The sequence below is a fragment of the Notolabrus celidotus genome, chromosome 17 (assembly GCF_009762535.1).
Source record: "Notolabrus celidotus isolate fNotCel1 chromosome 17, fNotCel1.pri, whole genome shotgun sequence".
Taxonomy (NCBI): Eukaryota; Metazoa; Chordata; class Actinopteri; order Labriformes; family Labridae; genus Notolabrus; species Notolabrus celidotus.
This window is the reverse complement of record NC_048288.1, coordinates 6,854,153-6,876,735: the sequence shown is the minus strand read 5'-3', so window position 1 is coordinate 6,876,735 and position 22,583 is coordinate 6,854,153. Positions and strand designations below refer to the sequence as shown.

Sequence of the window (22,583 nt, the reverse complement as noted above, 5' to 3'; positions counted from 1 at the left end):
CTCGTCTGTTTTCAGTTTTTATTTATTTACATTTTAAGCCATTTTGAAGGTTAAAACTTAAAAAATGAAAACAAAAACACACATTCCCAACGTTGTTGTTTTTTTACATATAGTGCAGATAAACAGGAGGTTAAGGTCTCTACATTGCATTGGGGTTTTATTGTATTGTTAGGGTGGAAGAGAGGCCTGCTGCAGCCTGAGAACTCAAGTTATTCTTACATACATTTCCAACAACAGCAAATAAAACATGATAGAGATGTTCCAGCTTATGAGGACCTGACAGTACATCTGAAGGGCATCAGCTAGCGTATTATTTAGTATTTCAAGTATCATGAGAGTCCTAGAGGAAGGCTTGATCTCCAAGTTTGTCGGGTTTGATAACAGCTGACATCATAGTCCAGAGAGCGAGAGATTTGACTCCACATGGATCGATAAAACATGAACACGTGTCGAAGATGACATGGCTTTGTGATGGAAACCCACAGTGAGGTGTGATATTTGTGTGGCCTACTGAAAGGTGAAGGATCTGTGTTCTTGTGTGGCATTTAACCAGAAATCAGGGCGGTCCTTAAAGACTCAGTTTACATTCAAGAAGCTAATAATCACAATCAAGTTTTTGGAGCTATCCAACAGGCATGTCACAGATTCAATGAAGCCAAAAACCTAATGGTCCTACTCCCCCTGATGTCTCCCCAGGTATTTTTTAATTTCATAGTTTTCTTGGGGATTAGTTTTAATCCGTTTTAGTGGTTACATGATGAGAACTGTAGCAGGGGAACCAGTGGATCAAAGACTGTGGTTCACTGCTTTTTATATTTCTTGTCAATCATTTTGGCTAAAACTGCGCTAACAACGTGATCCAGTGCCAAGAGGTTGCACAACAATTCATCTCAGTTAAACGAGTGTGAGCAGTGTCTTTTCTGTCATGTCCAGCTCTGGGTTCAACAAGCACAAGATAAGCGAGTCCACTTCCTGCTCATTCACGTGATGAACCGGCTGTCGCATGTTTTTGTGTGACTTTGTGTCTTTGTACACGGAGTGGACACGGTGGATAAAAACAACCTGGCAAATAAGAAGAAGAGGACGAACACAGAAGGATGACACGAGCAGGCTGTAGGACAGTCTCTGTCAGTGCTGGACAGTCCAAGAGAAAATCCTCCTGATAATGCTGCAAAGCATTCTGGGAAGTCTAATGATATGTGACACTGTGTACCCACATGTGTTTTCCTCTTTCTTTGTCGTTCTTCTGTCCAGAAAACAGAGACAGTGATGGCTTCTTAGCTCTGCGGCACAGAACTTCATTTCCCATGATCCTCCTCTCCCTTGCGTTTAGCAGCTGAGTCTTGAGTCTTTCTGAGACTCTGTGGAAAACTGTTTCAGTGTTTACGTAATTTTTAAAGGAGTATTTGTGTGTTTGTGTGTGTGTGAGCAGATCTCAGGCAGTGAGTGAAGTGTGTGTAGATGTGTGTGTGTGTGTGTGTGTGTGTAGATGTGTGTGTAGATGTGTGAGTCCAAGAGTCTGTCTACTTCTCATCTTCGTCACCTTCACTCATGCTGCTCATAGAGGCAGAGGCTCCTTTGGGGGAGGTCGGGGGCGAGGGCCGTGCATTGTGCCAGCGAGCGGGGGGAGACGGGGGTGAAGGGGAGCGCAGGGGGGAGAGTTCGCGGGGAGGACTGTTGCAGGGCGACTCTCGGGGGGAGAGAGCGTAGGAGAGCATCCTTCCACTGCGCTCCTGAAACACCTGTTTCTGTATCAAGAGGAGAAGAAACATCAGCACAAAGGTCCAGGTTCTAAAAAGATACAACTTTTGATGTGCAGAGTTTTATATCAGGACTAAATAAGATCATTTAAAGCGATGTCTAAATTCTTAAGATTATCAAAAATGTAACATCAAATAGGGAACGCTGCTTCAATCCACCACCAACGATAAGAAACACACTGACAGAGGATGTTTCAGGTAATGAGGATCAGGACTGATACTGACCCAGGTGCCGTCAGGTCCAAACAGCTCTAAAAAGTTGCCGATAAACTCTCTGGATTTCTCCTCCCATTTCTGAATGAGGTCAGCGCTCTTTTCCTCCACGCGGTAAACAAAATGTTTACTCTTCTCCTCCACCGTGCGAACCTTCTCCTTCATGCGGTCCACCTGGTTCTGCAGCCGGTACTTCTTCTCCTGATGGGATCGGATGTTGATGGAAAAGAACAAATGAAGAAGCAAAATCGTGAATCATTTGAATTTCCTTTAACACGACAATTTCCTAAACGAGACATTTTAAGAGACTGATTCGTAAACACAATGTCATGATAAATATGTTGAATCAGAGTTCAAGTTTAGCCTAATCATTAAGGTGCGTACCTCGTTAACATGGCTACAATATCAATGAGGGCAAAAATGCCCCAAAAGTTATAATTGTAATAATAATTTAAAAAATCAAGCAACTTTGAAACACTTGAACATGCAGACACTTTGGTGTTATACCAAACACACACAAGTGCAGAAGTGATCTTGTATGAGCATGTGGATGGATATATAATGCAAAAGTTATGCATATGCATGACTTTAAATTTATCTATATATGATGCCTTCAAGGACTCATCTCCATCAGTTTAAAAACAAATACTCTAAATAAAAACTGTGTATGAAAGCTACCACATACACTCACTACAAGTTAATTCATGGTGTACAGACAAGTCATGTTTTTAATAAGATTTATTTTATGAAAAGTAGCTCGTACATCTGACTGACCCAGAGCAACTGAAGAGGAAAGTATTGATCCAGCTCTTACGTTGATGTAGCTGACGTTCAGCTCCTTGGCCGTGTAGCCACGTTGGAGGTTGCGTCGAGCGTAGACGTCATAGTCTCTGACAATTCTAGTAATTAAGTCGGATGTTGAGATTCCTTCCGTCCGCTGTGTGGGCACAAACATCCCTGGAACACACACACAGAAGAAAGGTGAATAAAAGTGTAAACACATCAAAGTGAATCCATCTTTCTGCGTTCAATCACATACTGACCTGCCTCCTTGATGTGTTTATAGACATCCTCACTTCCTGCTGAGGAGTATGGGATATCATCGTGAGCCACAAAATCGATCTGAGAAACAATCAAAGGTCACACAATGAGTGGCTGAAAACACGGCACAGATGTCAAGAATGGGATGTTGTCCACTTTAGGAGACTTTATTTAATAAAGAACTGCATCATGACTGTATCTTTGGTTTGATATTTTTGTTTTAAAATTAGGAGGGCTGGAATAACATCCTATAAACCTGTCTTCCATCAAAATGCATTTATGATTTATGTAAAACACTAACACAACGAGGCACACTAACTTTTGCATCTAAGGAAAAAGACGGCCCCTATTTTGGGGTATTTTTCTCCACTCAGTAAAATCTGTTGGTCTTAAGGTCTTTGGTGATTACAGTTCCTGGATTCTTCATGCACAGTTCAAGCCACAGGTACTGAAAACAACCACACACACTCACTTTGTGTGTCTCCAGGAACTCCGGCGTCAGAGTCCAGGGTGCGTCTCTCAGAATCTCGTCGACATAGCGGCAGTGTCGTAGTGCTTCATAACGTTCAGTCTCCGTCATGACTGTGAAACCTTTGTATTTATGGGTCAGCTCATCACTGCACACTGCCACAAGCACAAGAGGGGGAAACCCACAAAATAGAAACAGAGAACCATGTTAGAGAGTGACTCTGAGTGGTGGAGTACATATCTGTGCATGTTATCTCAGGGCTCTGTCGTACCTCCTACTATGAGGTAGGTGTTGGGGAAGAGGTTCTTGGCCTGCATGAGAGCACGAGCGTGGCCGGAGTGGAACAGGTCAAAGATGCCATCTGCGTAGACTCTGACGGGTCGGTCCACTGGAAACACACAAATACAACAGCACAGGTATCAAAATTAACTTCAGAGGTGTGTAATCACGGTGAAAGGAAACACTTCATATTAGAAATGTCCAGACAAAATAAGAAAGTCTCTTTTGTATTTATGGTGATTAAACGCGTTAAACATTCTTAGTTTTTATCATAGACTGTTTGCATAACAGTGACAAATTCATAATGCTTTTCAAAGTCTTTAATTTGGAATCAAAACTGAAGCAGCAGCCCCAGATTTGCCTGATTTGTTTTTGATTACATAGCTTTTGTCTTCCTCGCTAAAACTTGTTGCTAACACTACCTGCAACCACTTCTCTCTAAACATCACACACACACACCAGATTTTTAGTTTCAAACTTTTCTTCAGTGACATCAGTTGAGACAAAGCCTTTTCTTGAGCCTCAAAAAGGTGCCATACAACTTATTCAATATTGTCTGTCTCTTACAGACCCATAGAACCACTTTCATGCGATCAGAGCAGGTCTCTTTTTATCATCAGCAAGGCTAAGTTAGCCTTATTGATGGCTATGTTGCTGCACAGCACAAGCTGGTTTCAACAAAGGAATGCACAAGAGTTCAGTTTTCAGTGGTCGAACCAAACAGATAAACCATTACTATATTACAGACAAACATCGGTGAAATTTGGTCCTCTGAAACTCCAGCCTGGCATATGTTGTATCAGAAGAACTAAGGGCAAGAAATTTTACTTCACTATTCAGCAACAAATAACAAACATACTGTACATGAATGATGTAACTTACACACACACATTCCCAAAAAGCTCTATTAGTTATATCACTGTTAGAATAAATTCTGAGGGTAAAATGACCAGTGGGACCAACACTAACAATAGCATTGAAAAAGTTGGAGCACTGAATAGTTACAGTAATAAATCTAGCAAAAAGAAACAGGCAAACATTAGCAGTGGAAGCCACTGTGTTAGCATCAGGAGGCAGAGTTATAATGATACTAAAGGCGTGGCAGCTGGACACTGTGTCAGATGTTGATAAAAACAGAATTTGATGGTTTGAAATTCCTTTAAACTCTATGTTTGACGGAACATTGTCCAAAAACACTGTAACAAATGTTGAACTGAAAACAGTTTTATTAAAATATATAATTCTAAATTTGATACCAGCAACATGTTTCAAAGGCTGATAACTGAAACTTGATGGCTGTAATCTTTAGGCCCTCAGGTGGCACTGGGTGAAAAACTAACATAACTCTGAAGTGGAAATCATTGAATGCGCTCAAAGTCACTTCCAAAAACCATGTCTGGGAACACAGTTCATCACTGCATCCACAAATGCAGGCTAAAACTAGCCTGAGCTAGTGCCCGGATGGACTGAGGTGAAGGGGAAACTGTCCTGTGTTCTGATGAAATCTGACATTCTTTTTGGAAATAATGGACGCTGTGTCCTCCTCTCTACAGAGGAGAGGGACCACCTGGCTTGTTATCAGCTGATAGTTCAAAGCCAGTGTCCCTGATGGTATGGGGATCACAAGAGTCCATGGCATGCATAGCTTACACATCTGTGAAGGCTCCATGCTGAACAATATCTACAGGTTTAGGAGCAACATATGCTGCCATCCAGACAATGACTTTTCAGGAAGACCTTACATATTTCAGCAAGACAACACCAAACCACATTCTGCATGCATTAGAACAGCATGGCTCTGTAGTAGAAGAGTCCAGGTGCTGAACAGACCTGCCTACAGTCCTGACTTGTCACCTCAAAAACATTTGGAACAAGAAATGAAAATAAGAGTTAAAAGGAGACCCTGAACAGTTGAGCAGCTCAAATCCTCTATCAGGCAAGAATGGGACAACATTTCACTTTCAAAACTCCAGAAACTGGTCTCCTGGATTCATAAATGTTAACAGAGTGTTGCTAAGAGAAGAGGTGATGCAACACGACGGTAAACATGCCTCTGTCCCAACTGTTTGAAACGAGTTGCTGGCATCAAATTTAAAATGAGCGGATATTTTTCCTAATACAAAAACACTCATCAGATTCAACATTTGATAAGTTGTTATTTATTGTATATGTAATATGTAATATAGCTCCAGAGATGGTGTTAGAAGCAGCTGTAGGATTGGTGCAGAATAATGGACTTAGCAGAGGTGGCAGAAGCATTAGCACTATTTGTAAAAACTAAAGCACTGCAAAAACTCAAAATCTTACCAAGTGAAATTGTCTCATTTTTAGTCAAAATGTCTTCTCCCACTTGATTTAAGATACATTTACTTAACAAGTAACATCTGAGCAAGATAGAGGGACTTGTTTTAAGACAATGCATCTTAAATATCTTGTTAAGTCAAACAATCTTGAAATGAACTTATTTTGAGTTGTAATTTAGAAGAAACAAGGTTTATTTTACATTTCATACATTTTTCAAACTGAGATCTTATTTTTAGATGACGGACAATCTTGATTTAAGACAAAACCTTTACTTGATTTAAGTAAATGCATTTTATTGTAGAATCTATCAGAAAACAGCTCCATTGATAAAAGAAAGAAAGAAAGAAAGAAAGAAAGGAAGGTTGTTTTTTTTTAAGGGTGGGTTACAGTTTTCAGGAACTGTTTCTTCTAAATCAGATAAAAATATACATTCTCAAACTACATGCACACAATGAAACACCTACTTTTGAGCAGAGCTGGCTTATCCTAAAAAACATTATGACTGAATATTAGTATATCCAGCTCACTATGAGAATACATTATATCTCAAAATGCTCAAATTAAACGTTGTCATCTTATTTCAAGATGGTCTTAAACCTAGAGAAGTGCTGCTATAATACAACTCAAATTAAGGTGAATATATCTCAAATGAAGAAGTTGACATGAAATTTATTAGTGCAAAAAACTTTTTTTTATGTAAAGAAATACTAATTGTTAGCATGCCTGGCTTATTCTGAGACACTAAGCTTTAAAATACCGGTTTTAACATTGCTTAAAATAAGTTTTCCCTGCTAATTTTAAGATCACAGTTTTCTAAATATTACGTCTTACTTTAAGAAATCTTACCAAGCAAATTTTCACTTGTTGTATTGGCAGATTTTTTTTCTTATTTTAAGGTTAAAGTACCTTGTTAGTTTTTTTTTTTCTTGTTTTTGGAGGGGCGTTTTTTCCAGTGAGTGTAGTGTTGTATCTGCAGCCTAGCAGTAGGCCTAATGATAGTGAAAATGATACTGTGAGAGTGGTAACAAAGGCTGAAGTAGCAATAGTAGAAGTGTAACAGTAGAAGAAGTAGCACCAGCAGCAGTAGTATGAGTACAAGTTGTTACAGTTAGCAATTATCAGTTAAAATTACAGTGAATGTGAAAGTAGCTAGCTTCAGAGTTAGGAGGACCAGCAGCAGCAGCATAAGCACAAATGTTAGTTGTGCTACATAACAGCAGAGGTAGCAGCTGCCATAGCATTAGCACCAGATGTGAAGTAGTAGCAGGCCTGAGTGTGATATTAGTGATACTTGGATGGTAGCCTCAATAGCAGTAGGAGCAGTACTGTGATAGTAAGGTGAGTAAGCAGACAAGGTATAACAGAGGGAAAAACAGCAGAAGTAGCATTAGCATCAGTAGTAAACTGCTAAAGCTGTGGTGCTAGTAACACTGTATGCTGAGTAATAGAGGTGTGTTTTTTGTGGTGGAAGAGAGAGCTTCAAGGGTAAAGGAGAAATCAGAAAGGTTAGCAGCAATGCACAAGGAGTGTTTGCAGAAATGCATAAAAATAGAAAAAGCTGAGAGCAGAAGAATCAGAGACAAAAGATATCAAAAGATACGATGAAGATAAACATAAAAGGCAGAAGAAGAAAGAGGAAACGAGCAAGTAGAGGTCGGCTGTACCTGGAGTGCCTCTGCGAGCCTGAGCGATGGTGAGTTTCTCGTGAGGGGCGCGACATTCACAGCTGGTCTCTCTGGCAAAGATGGCAGGTTCTGTCAGAGTCTGAGAAAAGAGAGTGAGTTAAAAATAAAAAAAACAGCTTAAATACCTTTCATGGAGACTAATGAGTCTAACATTAGCTTTTTAAATCACTCTAAACACGGTAATGAGAAAGCCTTCTGCTGAAATGAAGCAGACACCCAGTCCTCCTGTCCTCTCTTTCCTGTTTCAGTAACCTCCATTAAGATATTGACCACACAGCTGACGCCTGCTCCATATTGGAGGGAGAGAAAGAGCTGCACTCAGTGTTATCGATCACTCTGTGTGTGTGTGTGTGTGTGTGTGTGTGTGTGTGTGTGTGTGTGTGTGTGTGTGTGTGTGTGTGTGCGCGTGCGTGCGTGTGTGTGTGTGTGTGTGTAAGCAGATGTTGGTGTGTAGCCTGTTTGTGTGCTAACATGTGTCAGAAAACAAGAACAGAGTGATTGATCTGTAGTACAAAACCTCCCAGGAATGAGTCCAAAAAGGTCCAGAGAAAAAAAGCAGTGAAGGGGTTAAAATAACTACTTGTACATGAGGAAGATGTAAAGAGGGGAAAAAGACACTAGGATGGAAACAAAGACAGATGGGGTGTGGATGTAATATGGAAGGCACATCAAGGTTAGAGTGTGGCACTGCCTTAAATTTGTCTTTGTCTGCCATCTGTTGACTGCAGGGAATATTCACCGAATCTCATTCACACTAGTATAAGAGAAACAGAGTCTGCACACAGCCGTAAAGTGTGGGAGTGTGAGAGGAGGATGATAAAATGGAAATAGATTCAGTCTCAGAGGACAAGACTGGAAACTGACGTCAATATGTCCTCTAGTACAGAGGCTGACCTGACAACGCCCTCCACAGGTAGGGACAGACACATCACCTCAGTTTCTTTTATATAGATATTCAGATATTTGATGAATATGCCTCCACCTCAGGACAGCGGAGATGAATACAGTTTTATTTCTGACGCTAAGAATTAATAAAGAGGTTTTAAAGATTTAAAAGCAACACTATTCTCCTCCAGAAATGGTGCTTCCATTAATCTGGGTGTTACACAGAACTCAGTGTGTAAGGACGGGGTTTTCAAAGGGACTGTTTCTTCCTCTGAAGGTCATCCTGTATTACAAACAGAAGTTATTCTAAGAAATTAATGATTTCAAGTCTGTTGACATTGTGTTGTCCTCTATGTCTCAGAGGCAAAAACATGAGCTATGAGTGGAGGACTTCTTTGGAGCAGCGAGGTTTGAAAGGGTTGTCTTTCATTTTGTATTCATGACAAGCTTTAATAAGCGGACACAGACATCTTGAGGTGCTGTGTCCTCACAGCAGCATGTCTAACCCTCATGCCAGCTCTGTTTGACCAGAGATACACTGATTAATTGGTCGCCTGATTAATGGGATTTTGAAATAATCTGCATTGACCGATGCTTGCGCTCACGAGACCGATGTCAGCCTCTTCATTTCTAAATGATAACACGATTTTTATCCTATATGACAGCAGATCAAACAATGACTGGCAAAATTCTGTTATGATGTAAAGAAGAGTGCAGTTTATTATTGCTTCTGACATTAATATCAGTCATGTTGTGAAATCTATAACGCAATGTATTCTTTTTTTCATGAATTAATTAAAAATCCATCTAACCATGTTTATTAGATTGTGATGTGCATGAAATAATGGAATTATACATGACTTAGTTTATTTCTGTTTTTTCCCTGGAATATTAACTTTTTTTTTTATTTTATTTTTTTAACAATTACAGACAGCTGGACAGAAATCCAGTAGTGACAATTACATTATGATGATATTTTAGTGAGACAAATATTTTTCTATTATACACACACACACACACACACACACACACACACACACACACATATATATATATATATATATATATATATATATATATTTTTTTTTATTATTATTATTATTGTTGTTTATTATTATTAGTAGCGGTATTATCATTATTATTATTAACATTACTGTTATGTTGTTAATATTGTTATGATTATTGAATAGTTGTATTTTATTAAATGCAAAGAAAAAAAAACATAGCAACCACGTGATATCAGCATTACTGTATATATCGAATATCAGCCAACCTGCTCCCTCAGTCCGTCAGTCCACTTCTGAAGACCATGAGATGACTTAAGTAGCTCGAAATATTAACATGAAATATTTCTCTCAACTTGATACTTCATGACTCTACTTTATATAATGAGAACTGTTTAGAAAAACATGGAGGTATATTTGTATCTTATGTGAAGTTTTTTGTATCTGTGGCTTTTAACTTTGTGATGTTTAAAGGTCAAATTTGAGTTTATTACAGGTGCTCTAAGCAGACCTGCACCCATACATTTTATTAACTCTGGGCTAACAGGGAACTTCCAGTTGTTTTCTCCAGAGTCCACCATACTTCTTGTTTTCTCTGGACAACAAAGCTGTTGTTCTGTTATAGTGAGTTTTTTGTATTATTATCTCAAGATAACAAAGCTTGTAACCTTGGTTCTGTGAGTGAAGACTCTTTATCTCCATGTCAAGGTTGCTTGGAAACCTGTTCCAATCAGTGTTAACCAGTGAATCGCACCTGGCCATTAAATACTAGTGATGTGTGCATTTAGTCGACTTAACAATTTAATGTTGTCTGCACCTGGATACTAGTTGGTTACACAATTTGTTAATTTATGTCTGCCATATGTTTTGTCGAAGGTGTTGTGCTGCTGCCATAATGCTATAATGCTCTACTACCCAGATGTAAACAATTACATATGACAGATGATATCTTAGCGGGTCGTGGTTTGTCAGTATGTTGATGTAGTAAATGAAGATAAGGTTGCATGTAGACTGTGTCTGGTTAAACTGACCTATAACCACTCCACAGATCAATGTGTAACCAGCACAGGCATGTGGACGTTAACCTGCAAGGAGGACCAAAAGCTGGGGGTGCTAGCTCTGATAATGTTTGCCTCACTATGCTAACCAATTTAACATTTATTACCCACAAACTCAGTGATCCCCAATTTAGCGTTGTTGAAAATGAAGCTCTATTTTGGCTGTTCACTGAATGTTTTTTTACCTTTATAATAGTCAGTACATCAGAATTTGAAATTTTGTTTACATGACCAGGAGATTAGTCACCCTGAAACATCCCTATTAATAACCTGCCCATGGGCCACGTAGGGGCGTGTCCTAAAGAAATAACATCAGCTGTCCTGTGGGGGTCAGTCCCCATACATATGAAACATATAACTAAATGGAGAGATAGTCTCAGTATAAGAGAGAGAGAGATGGTTTCCAGGGGATCTAAAAAACAAAACAATAGATGAGTCACTGTGAAATAATCAGATACTTCCGTAGATAACTATTACACATGCAACAATGAGGAAGTGAAGTTAATGCCACTTCAAAACTACAGAATACTAACTTTAGGATGGAGAAGTCTTTATGACTGTGCAACATTCTGCAACTTAAATGTGTTACAGCTTTAAAAAACCAAGCTTCTTCAATAAGTAGCTCAGTTTGTAACATCTTATTTTCTAAAAGTGCACCTTAGTGCAGCTGTGAGGATGCATTTCTACCTTTCTGTGCTAAAAGCACATGGAGTACAGAGATGCTTATGCTGCAACCTGCCCCACACACAGCTAAAGTTGATGAATTGCTATTTGACTTTCACTTCATTATACAAATGACTGAAAAGCCAGACGTATAGGCAGCAACTGAGCGAGCTGGAAACAGGAGTCTTACTGTGGAAGGAAGGGTGGATTTTACTGCCTGTAAAAAGTGACATGCTTTATGTAAAAGCAGGCAACGTGATAAAGCGAGAGAGCGACGGCTACAAGAGGAAAATCAAGAGGGCATTAATTTTTAACGTCTCTGTATCTATGACCCATTTACTTGCCTTTCCTCTCCCTGTTTTTTTTATTTGCTTGCACATGCTGCCAGGTCACTAAATTCTCACTCGAGTCGATAGGGAGCAGAATTCAATGATAGCCATCCAAGCTACAACCTTGTCTCCCATGTTTCCCTGGGCATGGTGAGAACAGCCGGGTGGCTTCCAAACAGTTAGCACAGAGCAGATGGCTCAGCTTAAACAGACTGACCAAGGGACCACACGGGCCTATCAGGACGAGCGGTCAGTAAAGCCCTCTCTGGCACAAGTAAAGAACATCTGGCATAAGCAGGATTAAAGGCCAACAGGGACGCAGGGCACGGGAAAACATCAGCAGTGAAACCTCAGATGAAGAGATGAAAAGGAAAAGATGGAGCTAGTGGAGGAGCCAGACCTGAATGCCAGGATGAGGGCTACACCAAAAGCAAAGGAGACAGTTTCCTAACCAAGGAGGATCTCTGTCCTCACTGCCGCAGTGTCCCCTTTGCAGGATATTCATGCTACATTATCCACGGTGTGATCCCTCTCCTTCATTCAAACGTGTCCACTCAGCATTCTGAGCAGACACATGCTATAGGGGATCTGTTTCGTAATAGGGGAGGAAGCAGGACCCTTTGTCTTCCTCTCCCTCTCCCTCTCCCTGTCACACACTATCCTCCACACACACACACAAACAACAACAATAACATCACACTCAACCGCCCTACCGTCCGAGGATGGGGGCAGGTGTGTTCAAGCTCCTCCATGATTCCCAAAGACTCATGGGATGTGTCTGTTGTCCCTCTGTTATGTGACTCAGCATCAGTGAGACGATGCCTCTCTCCTCTCCTCACTGCTCTGTCTCCTTCCTCTGTTTCCCCGCCCACTCTCTGCTCATACTGTCTGCCTGCCTCTTCTCTCCTCCTCCTCATCCTCTCGCCTGGTGCAGAGAGGGTTAGGTAACAGAGAGGTGTCACTCTGTAGCCACGTCTAGGTACAAAAAAGGATGGAATGTGCCCAAAAGGTTGAGAAAGTCTTTGATTTTTATTTAAGCTATTTACAAATTTGACCTCTCTCTATTGTGTTCACATATAGAATAAGTGTTGAAACCAAGTGGCAACCTCCGGTCTAAAAGTATCCAGAGTCTAATGCGGAAGTGTTAAAAACTGCAGTTCATCAAGGATCCGCTTGAGGCTGGCTCCGGAAGTACTGGAAACCACATACACACCAATTCAAAAAAGATGATCTTTACAGCAGAAATAAACATGTTTACAGCCCGGTACAAAAGACTAGTGTAGTCTGGATAGCTCATTTCTCGATCGGCACACACTGTAGGGGGCAATTTCGAAGATATAAGGTTAGAAGTCTTCCAATGAGAGGCACAGCTGACTTGACTGACAGGCGGGAACACTGTAGCTGTTGGCCAGGATGCTCAAAGCCTGCCTCTTTATGTCACAATCACTCGACAGCAGCAATATGGCTGCCAACGCCGATTGGCTTCAAAACAGCGTTCAGAAACAGATGGGTGACGTCATGGATACTACGTCTATATTATATACAGTTTATGGAATGTACCCAAAATGTTGTTGAGAAAATCTTTGATTTCTATGTAAACTTTATACACATATGACTTCCCTCTATTGTGTGTCTATAGAATAAGTGTAAAAACTAATAAAATCTTAAGCTGGTTCTGATGTAGACTGTAATTAATACGGATGCTCCTTTATGACAAAGAAAAACAAGCCAGACCATCAGTGAAGAGATCATTTTTAGTTATTGTTTGGTTTTCATAACTACTACTGATCAGTTAAATGCAAATCAAAAATTGAGAAGTAAATTACTTTGTTGTAAATCCGTATTTTTCTCGAATAATGTGAAAAAATTGACGGAATAATCATCTTGATTTAAACTCGAAAATCATTGAGAGCGAAGCCGTCATTTACAATGACATCGAGAATGTAAAAGACATTAAAATGCATGACAAGCAAATAAAAGATAAAACCTTAAAATAATGATGATCAATTAAAAACAGGCAATAAATAAAAAGTAATGTTCAAACCATTGAAAAGTAATGTTAACAAGAGTCAGTTGAAACAGGTTCAATCAGAGGTCAAAACGTTTAAAACTAATTATTTAAAATGACTAAAAGAAACAAATGCATTCATTTTTAAAGTGCTTTGAAGGGAGTTCCATGCAGATGGTGCAAAAAAAGCCAAAAGCAGATTTTCCCAGCTCTGACAAATGACAAATGAAAAAAGAATTCCTCTTATTCGCCCATCTTCGACCTAAATGTAATCCTTAAATAAAAGGATTTCCCTCACAGAGTAAAGTAGGAGCGAGTGAGACCTTACTGCATTAAACGATCTCATGGGCTCTCGCCATGGCGACGGAAGAGAGGAGAGAGAGCTCCAGGGAAGGACCAATCAGAGACGAGCTACAGCAGCTGAGCCAGCGCTGATTGGTTGAGGGGTGAAAACACCATCAGTGATGTGTTGGTGAGAATAACAGCTCTGTTTTGAACATAAGGGGCGTACAAAGTGTGAACAAAAGCATTGCTACTGGTGAAACTACCCATCCACTGTCCATTGTCTATACATTTAATGAAAAGTGATTAAATTAAGGCTAATTTTATTAACGACATATGACACTTCAACAAGACATAGACATAGTTGTAACACATATTGCTAGCACATGTCCTTTGCTTTAGCTGAAGGTGTAAGCTTTTGTTTTCGCTGTCAGTCTGCATGCAATACTCGACACATGCACAACACAGAAGGATTGTAATGCGCTTCAACCAAATAAAACAGCAACCAAATAAAGCTTTCTCGCACCAAAGAATAGTCTGAAAGCTTCCTCCGTTATTTAAAGGTACAGTGACAACACTAAACAACCACAGACCTCTGTAAGACCAAAACTTTAAAGCTTGTATCAGGTTGTTATCTTACCTGCAGTGGTCCTCTGCTGCAACAAAACGGTGCAACAGCTGTGCAACAGGAGTGCGCTCTGATGCGTCGCTGTTTCACCATGGTGTGAAAAAACAACAATAAGCAGTTATTTAAAGTATTATAAGTACTTTTCCTATTTGCTTTTCTGTCTGATTCGCAGTTTAGTGTAAAGCAGCAGACTCTTCATGCTCCAGCTCAGCATGGGAGGAGCAGCGGAGCGACGACAGCCCGTCTGTGCAGAGGACAGGTCAGCTGCTCACTGATGAAGGGCTGAGACAACTGTGCTACACGGGTCATTGAGCAGACCTATACAGTAGCAGACCAGCGGACCACACATTCAGGACCTCTGTTTCTATTGTAGTGTCACTGTGGAGGAGCTCATTTGTGTCTACAACACGACAAAATGACAACCCACTGTTATTGCCAATAATTAGGAATGATAACAACCAATATGTTTCCCATAAGAGTGGTCCCACTGTACACAACTGTAGATATGCTGTGTGTATGAAGGACAAAACACGCATTGTTTTCCCATTGTTTGACGCGCTGTTTGTGTGTCTGTGGCCCCATCTGGGACAGGAACCCATTGTGTTTTAAAAAGGACAGCCATGGTCACTATAGAAACGATCTTAAACGGGACACACAGGCGTAGACATTGACTTTGTAAAAAAGTGGAGAACAATGGTATAATCTACTAAACTGAAATTCATAATTCAAGGGTGAAGAAGCGAATTATGACACAATAAAATAGACAAAGGAGCCAACAAATGTTTGTTTTGTTGTTGTCTTTTATTTTTAATTAGATAGGCTACGCATTATTTTTTTATGATTTATAATTGTATTGCTTTTTCATAGTTTTGCAACATTCAGACATTTACAGAATTTCATATATGCACAAAACAGAAAAATAATGTGTATCTGCTTCAATTAACAATCAGGAAAGAAAGAAAAATGAATAAACAAACAAACAAACAAGTCAAAGGAAAGAAAAGGGTCAAATAAAATGATGAACTAGTCAGTTATCCATTTCATTGCAACAAAATTATGAGGATATCCAGTTCAAATGATTTGTAAACCATCCAATCCTGTTTTTATTAACATGTTACAACTCTTTTTAGAAATTGTGGTTGTAATTTATTTATAATCTTTATGTTGTTTTGTTTTCTCTTTTTTTTAAAACAAAGTTTATTTATGAATTTCTCAATACAACAATAATAATTCACAGCGATGACATATACTGATTAATAGAATCCCCCACCACCCCGACCCATGGTAACACTTGGGGATATAACTATATCAAAACATTACAATATAATTTAATAATAATAACAATAACAACAACAACAACAACAACAACAACAATAATAATAATAATAATAATAATAATACAATAAATACATTGAAATAAATAAATTGAAATAAATACATAAAATAAAATGTTATGGGTTAAAACAGTACACCATTATATAGGGCATAAACAAGCACTGAAACACACAAAAGAGTGGAGCAGCAGCATGAGCCAAAGGGGCTTGTTTTCCCTTTTTTAAATTGATTTCCCTTTAAGAATATGCTTCCATTGTTGTCATTGAAATGCTTAATTTGTCTAAATAAATTGTTTAAAATACCTACTGTGTCTTTTTAAGTATGTAATCCTTGTTTTTAAAGTGTTGTCAGGCTTTTTTATTGAAATCTCAACCATCAATTCAAGATAGCGTTTTAGTTTAAAATGTTGACATGTCTTGTAGGAATGATGTATTTGTGTGTTTTGGTTTTGTGTGGAGAGGATCCAGTGAAGTAAACAACAGTTTCATTGAACATTACTGCCCCCGTGTGGACAGGAGCGGAACCAACAACACATTTTTTTAATTGGCTGGCAGTGCCGTGACGTCACTTCCTGCATATGACTTTCCCCGGGAAGATCATTTGGCGCGGACTGTCTGATCTGTTGTTGTGTTGACCTGCCGTCCGTAGCTTCAAGCGAACACCTGTCATTAGGGACACTTTCTCCAAACACACGGTCATGGCTCCGGTATCGAACCCAGAGAAGGACGTGGACGGTCCGGACGGAGGTGAGTCTGTCTGGCGGCGTTTGTTGAAGGACTCAAAGAAGTTAGCTAACTCAGTAGCTAGCTCGCACTGTCATGGCACAACAAGTGCCGTGCTTAGCCGCCACTGTGTTTATATGAAAGATAGAGAAGTGGTTAGGATATCAGTGCGTCATTCAAGTGTAGCTTTGTAACGTCTTTCGGTTAACATCCGCGTACATGCTAACATTGGCTAACAGCTGTGTCGTTTTCTGGTTTGACCTCGGCTATTTCCAAGATTTAGCCACAAACCATCTTAAAAGACAGAATTCAGCTAAGTATTAATGGATAACCTTGTGTTTAAAGTGCAGAAGTAACAACATTCCCTTCAATGTGACACCAGTGAAGCATCTAATGTTTTTCATCACACCTGCTGATCCACATCCTCATGACCGTGTTCCTCTCCTCAGATGATGGAGGGGATTCAGGAGGTCTGGCCAAGTCTCGCACCAGACGGGAGAAGAGAGAAAAGGTGGGGAGGAAGTCTGCACTGGAGCAGCTGAAGAAAAAGAAGATGGGAGAGAAGATCAAATATGAGGTGAGAGTATGACAGTGAGAAGCCATTCATATGTGTGTACTGTAATATAACTCAGTGAGTGGTGCAGTGAATCTCACAGCACCATTACATTTCCCAGTAAGATCCAGTGGAGATAGTTATTCTTGAACCTTTATTTTTATTGCGCCAAATACCAACAAATTTGATCAGACTTTCCAAACAGAGCAGGTCTAGACCGTACTCTATGTTCTATTATTAACACAGACTCTACATCAAGACAGGATAAGATCAAGTCCCATCTTGCAGACAGGACTCAGTCTGATCTCATCTTAATCCACCTCCCGAAAGGTCTATGGTTAGTGACTTTAACGGGACAGGGAGAGTTAAAGTAAGTGACAGGCAGAGAGAGGGAAAGACAGGATCCCAGTGTGTCAGTTCCTCTGTCAGTTTAAGCCTATAGCAGCTTAATTAAGATCTGGTCCAAGCTTGAGCCAGGCCTAACTATAAGCTTTATCAAAAGGAAAGTTTGAAGCCTACTCTTAAAAGTAGAGAGGGTGTCTGCCTCCTGGACCCTGACTGGTAGATGATTCCAAAGGAGAGAGGGGCCTGATAACTGAAGGCTCTACCTCCCGTTCTACTTTTAGAGACTTTATGACCAGCAGGCCTGCATGTTGGGAATGTAGTGTTCTAGAGGGGTAATAGGGCACTATGAGCTCTTTAAGATATGAAGGTGTCTGATCATTAAGAGCTTTGTAGGTCAGGCAAAGGATTTTAAACTCTAGTCTAGATTTTATGGGGAGCCAGAGTAAAGAAGCTAACACTGGAGAGATGTGCTCTCTCTTCCTCACACTCGTCAGTACTCGAGCTGCAGCTGAAGAGTTTTAGAGACATATTAGGGCAGCCTGATAAAAGGGAATTACAGTAATCCAACCTGGAGGTAACACATGCATGGACTAGTTTTCCTCCTCTTGAGCACACCTTGCTCAAAAGCATGTTGTGGATAAAAAAGAGCAACACTAAAAGTTAAACAACCCAAGTACGAGGTCTTGGTCAGAGGAAAGACTGTTGATATATTTAATGCAAAACAAGCAAATCTGCTGTCACGTAACGGCACATAGTGACTCAGGAGTGCTTGTTCCATCCAGGTGGAGGAGCTCACAAGTGTGTACGAGGAAGTGGACGAGCAGCAGTACTCAAAGATGGTACGAGACAGACAAGAGGATGACTGGATCATCGATGATGGTAAGTCTCACTCTCCTGAATCGTCTCTTTAGGATGTGTGTGTGATCGGGGGTCTGATATGAAAGCTTCTCTTGTCTTCTCTCAGACGGAACCGGATACGTGGAGGACGGGAGAGAGATCTTTGACGACGATTTGGACGATGATGTCGTGGAAAACAACAAAGGTAGACATCCATGTTACCTTACAGAACACAAAAGATAGATGTCGATGTTGAGTGTGGGACAGTGTGGATTTAAGTTTCGATCAAAGGGGAAATATTTAGCGTGAAAATGTTTACGTTTGCAGGAAAACCAGGCGCCAAAGGAGCAGACTCAAAGAAGAATGTGAAGAAGTCTGTGGTAGCCAAGCCCAACACTATTAAGAGCCTCTTCATGAACAGCAATGTCAAGAGGCCCGCTGAGGTTTGTTTACACTGACAACTTCTCCTGCAAACCTCTCCTGCTTTCTTCTTTAAAGACTTAAAGCAACACTTTTTTATTCTTCCATCCATCCGATGTTACATTTTGTCTCCTGCAGAAAGACGTGGACCTGTCCAAAGACGACCTGTTAGGAGACATCTTACAGGACCTGCACTCTGAGGTTGGTACAGTTGTGTGACCACGATGCAGAACTTCAACATCTGAAACCAAATCAGAGGAAGTGTTGTGATTTTTAGTTTTAGTTTACCTTTTAAAACCCTTCTTTACTCTGTTTCCCAGAAACCGTCTCTCCTGGCTCCTCCCCCAGTCGTGACTCTGAAGAAGAAGAAATCTCTTGGATCACCGATGAACCCCTTTTCTGTGAAACCTCAGATGCCAAAGGTATGGCTTCATTCTGTCCTTATTTTCTGTCATAGTCTTGAAAATACCATGTCACCGGCACGTTATTGAAGTATCATACATCATGTCTGGCACACCAGGAATCACCCAAGGGGAAAGTCATCAGACCGCCTCCTTCTGACCCTGCCCCAAGGTCAGCAGCCCGCCCTCCTTCATCCACACCGGCTCTTCCTGTGGAGAAGCAGAGGATAAAGGTGGAGGAGCAGGATGAAGAAGGTAAGAGGAATACAAGCGTGCTCTCTTTGTTTTCTGTAGTTATTCTCTTGCTCCTCACCTTCTGTGATGTTGTGTTTTCAGTGAGCGACTCGATGGCCTTTGACAGCGTGGATTTTGACGAGCCGATGGAGGTGGTGCAGCAGGAGGAGAAGCCTGTGATCAAACATGAGCCTGAACCTAAAGCTGAAGCTGTGGCACTGAAGGTGGAGCCTAAAGTGGAGCTCCGGGACCCTCTTCTATTGTACGTAGTCTGGTTTCTTTCTTCTACTTGATAATGATATTTTTCTGGCTCTGGATATTTAAACTTTGCACAAACAGTGTCAACAGTTTCCTCACAGCAAGCTTCAAAAATACAGCTTTAGTTTCCTCCGTCCTTCTCCAGGTCCAGCAGACTCGGCTCCTGGGGTCAGGATGAGGAGGGTGAAGCCAGCGAGGCTCCAGCAGAGGTTCAGGTGGACTCCAGTCGACTCCCGCTGGTGGAGGGGCCTGACGGGGAGCAGGTGTTCCGCTTCTATTGGTTGGATGCTTTTGAAGAACCCTACAGCCAACCAGGTGAGTCACCGTCACATCTGAAGTGGATATATTGTGATTCAGTGAGCCAGATCTTCCTGATGTCTCACTCTGCTTGATGTTTCACTCTGCCTGATGTTTCTCTGTTCCTCAGGTGTGGTGTACCTGTTTGGAAAAGTGTGGATTGAGTCTGCAAAGTCTCACGTCAGCTGCTGTGTCAGTGTGAGGAACATTGAGCGGACCATGTACTTCCTGCCTCGTGAACACGTAAGTCACATCACTGACTGTATCACTGTACAGATCAGGAGATCTTTGCTCTGATTTCTTTGCCACTTGAAGAAGCTCTAATATTTCTTTCTTCACACAAACAGAAAGTGGATCCAAAGACGGGACAGGTGTCAGACACTCCTGTAGGAATAATGGACGTCTATCAAGAGTTTAATGAGCTATCTGAGAAGTTCAAGATCATGAAGTTTAAGTCAAAGGTTGGTCTCATCTGTGGTGTCCAGGCTGTGTAGCATGGATAGACTTTTGTGGCAAGTAGGTGGAAGATGTGTAACCGATGTTTCTTTTTGTTTCTCTGTTTCAGAAAGTGGAAAGGAGCTACGCTTTTGAGATCCCTGATGTTCCCAGTCTGTGCGAGTACCTGGAAGTCAGATACTCTGTGAGTAGACTGCTCACATGCGTCCTGCCTGGTTGTTTGGTCGAAGCGGTGTGGGCCCATATTGTTTGTATTTGAATCTAAATCTGTTTGTGTTTGTCACCTATCCTTCATTCTGCAGGCTGAGTTCCCTGCGCTGCCTTCAGACCTCAAGGGGGCGACTTTCTCCCACATTTTTGGAACCAACACTTCCAGCCTGGAGCACTTCCTCCTCAGCAGGAAGATCAGAGGACCCTGCTGGCTAGACATCAAGACACCACGTAAGACAGATAAGATCATCGCCCAGTTTTATATTATTTACCTTAGTGATGTGGGACTTTCTGAAGTCTGGGGATTACTTTAAAACCTGCACTCTCCTAAAGACTCACATGTCCTGTCTGTGTCTGTCAGAGCTGATCAGCACGCCGGTCAGCTGGTGTAAGGTGGAGGCTCTGGCTCTGAGGAGCGATCTGGTCACTGTGGTCAAAGACTTGTCACCTCCACCCATCACCGTCATGTCCATCAGCCTCAAGACCATCCAGAACCCCAAGACGCACCACAATGAGGCGAGGACTCTGTCATGTTTATGTGTCAGTGTTGTTTGTGATGCTCTCAGACTGTTTGTGAGGAAGAGTCTGATGGGTTTGTTTGTTTGTCTGCAGATTGTGTCTCTGGCTGCGTTGGTCCATTATCAGTTCCACATGGATAAAGCTCCCCCCCAGCCCCCGTACCAGGCACACTTCTGTGGTAAGTTAAATGTTTCCACCCAACCCTTCACTTCACATGCAGCTCTGTACAAAGACGGAGAATAAAGAGGATTGGTTCTTGACTTCTTTTGTTCTTCACAGTTGTCAGTAAACCAGCCGACTGTATCTTCCCGTATGACTTCAAAGATGCTGTGAGGAAGAAGGTACGTCTGTTTGATTCTTTTGCACAAATGTCGTCTTCATTTTCTGTTTTTATCTGCAGGGTTTTACAAATGGGGCTGGGTTTAAGAAGCCAAAAGGGACTGAATGATACGGGTAGGATGAAATATGGATACAGCAATATATATATACACCCTGACCTGTGATACAATCATTAATATGCAGCGGCTCAATATCGATATCTTGATGGAATAAATGCGTCGCTGTAAGTAGATTTCCTTGCCACTGTGACTCTGCGTGTCAGTGCTTCATGACTCCACGCGGTGGAGCTAATCATGTGAATGAGGGGAACGTGAACAGCAGTTCATTGACCGGAGAAGAAGGCAGCCAGCTGTCAAGATAGCGTGAAAAGGAGCTAGATGCTCTAAAATCAACTCTGAGAGCAACTGAGACGAGAGGAAAGATGAAGGATGCACTCAAGCCTGCAGAGAGTTTCACTCCCCTGCCACAGAGTCAGTTACTACAAGCACTGCAAATGTGTTTCTACATGCTACTAAGGAGCGGTGCTCATGTGGCAGAAGTTTCACAAAGACTACAGAGGAATAGAAAATAAGTTAAAGACGCTGCATAGATATTGAAATCATGGTGAATACGACTGCAGCTGATGCATAAAAACAGATTTATGTCTTAAAGTTTGAGCATAAAATGTGAACAGGTTTACAAACACAAGCTAGTCATGTTTGTTCAAACACTAAAATGTTTATTTGTTTTCTTTTTTCTGATTTGAAATGTATTAGTTTTTACCAGCATTTTGGTAAAGACACACACATACTGACAATAAAGAATCAAAAATGCTTTATTTATCCTGGGGTGGGAAATTCAGTCATTACAGAGCTCCTATAAACGGTATGAACAAAAAAAAGTCAAAATATTAATAGAAGGAGTAAAATAAGATACAAACATGAAGAAGATCAATTAAAATATTATAGAATCAAATAAAATAATAACATGAAAGTATTTACAAAAGCAGAGAATACATAAGAAAGAAAACAGACTGAAAAAAGGAAACAAAAAAATGTAAAAAAGGAGGA

At 40.8% G+C, this 22,583-nt stretch overlaps 2 protein-coding genes across 3 annotated transcripts in view; one reads left to right on the top strand and one right to left on the bottom strand.

Annotated features, from left to right (window-relative positions):
• Window positions 1–130: 130 nt before the first annotated feature.
• pcyt1ba (phosphate cytidylyltransferase 1, choline, beta a) lies at window positions 131–14,831 on the bottom strand. 2 transcript variants are annotated; one of them, XM_034706434.1, is made up of 8 exons: window positions 14,621–14,831; window positions 7,731–7,830; window positions 3,755–3,871; window positions 3,487–3,638; window positions 3,017–3,095; window positions 2,788–2,930; window positions 1,986–2,174; window positions 131–1,748 (listed from the first exon to the last, which is right to left on the bottom strand). In XM_034706434.1, exons 1-8 carry the CDS (start codon window positions 14,699–14,701, stop codon window positions 1,524–1,526), a joined length of 1,086 nt encoding a protein of 361 aa, XP_034562325.1. In that variant the 5' UTR covers window positions 14,702–14,831; the 3' UTR covers window positions 131–1,523. The 2 variants fall into 2 exon arrangements, with proteins under 2 accessions (XP_034562325.1, XP_034562326.1); XM_034706435.1 differs by lacking the exon at window positions 14,621–14,831 and adding an exon at window positions 12,404–12,541.
• A 1,667-nt stretch (window positions 14,832–16,498) lies between these two features.
• The window catches only part of pola1 (polymerase (DNA directed), alpha 1), an 83,892-nt gene continuing 77,807 nt past the window's right edge, over window positions 16,499–22,583 (top strand). The window contains exons 1-17 of the mRNA XM_034706342.1: window positions 16,499–16,689; window positions 17,115–17,242; window positions 18,346–18,442; window positions 18,528–18,605; window positions 18,728–18,843; window positions 18,959–19,021; window positions 19,141–19,242; window positions 19,341–19,476; window positions 19,558–19,717; window positions 19,859–20,028; window positions 20,141–20,253; window positions 20,358–20,471; window positions 20,576–20,650; window positions 20,769–20,907; window positions 21,038–21,192; window positions 21,289–21,373; window positions 21,475–21,536. Coding sequence (XP_034562233.1) covers window positions 16,641–16,689; window positions 17,115–17,242; window positions 18,346–18,442; window positions 18,528–18,605; window positions 18,728–18,843; window positions 18,959–19,021; window positions 19,141–19,242; window positions 19,341–19,476; window positions 19,558–19,717; window positions 19,859–20,028; window positions 20,141–20,253; window positions 20,358–20,471; window positions 20,576–20,650; window positions 20,769–20,907; window positions 21,038–21,192; window positions 21,289–21,373; window positions 21,475–21,536 — 1,842 coding nt within the window. The 5' untranslated portion in view covers window positions 16,499–16,640. The remainder of the gene's footprint in view (window positions 16,690–17,114; window positions 17,243–18,345; window positions 18,443–18,527; window positions 18,606–18,727; window positions 18,844–18,958; window positions 19,022–19,140; window positions 19,243–19,340; window positions 19,477–19,557; window positions 19,718–19,858; window positions 20,029–20,140; window positions 20,254–20,357; window positions 20,472–20,575; window positions 20,651–20,768; window positions 20,908–21,037; window positions 21,193–21,288; window positions 21,374–21,474; window positions 21,537–22,583) is intronic.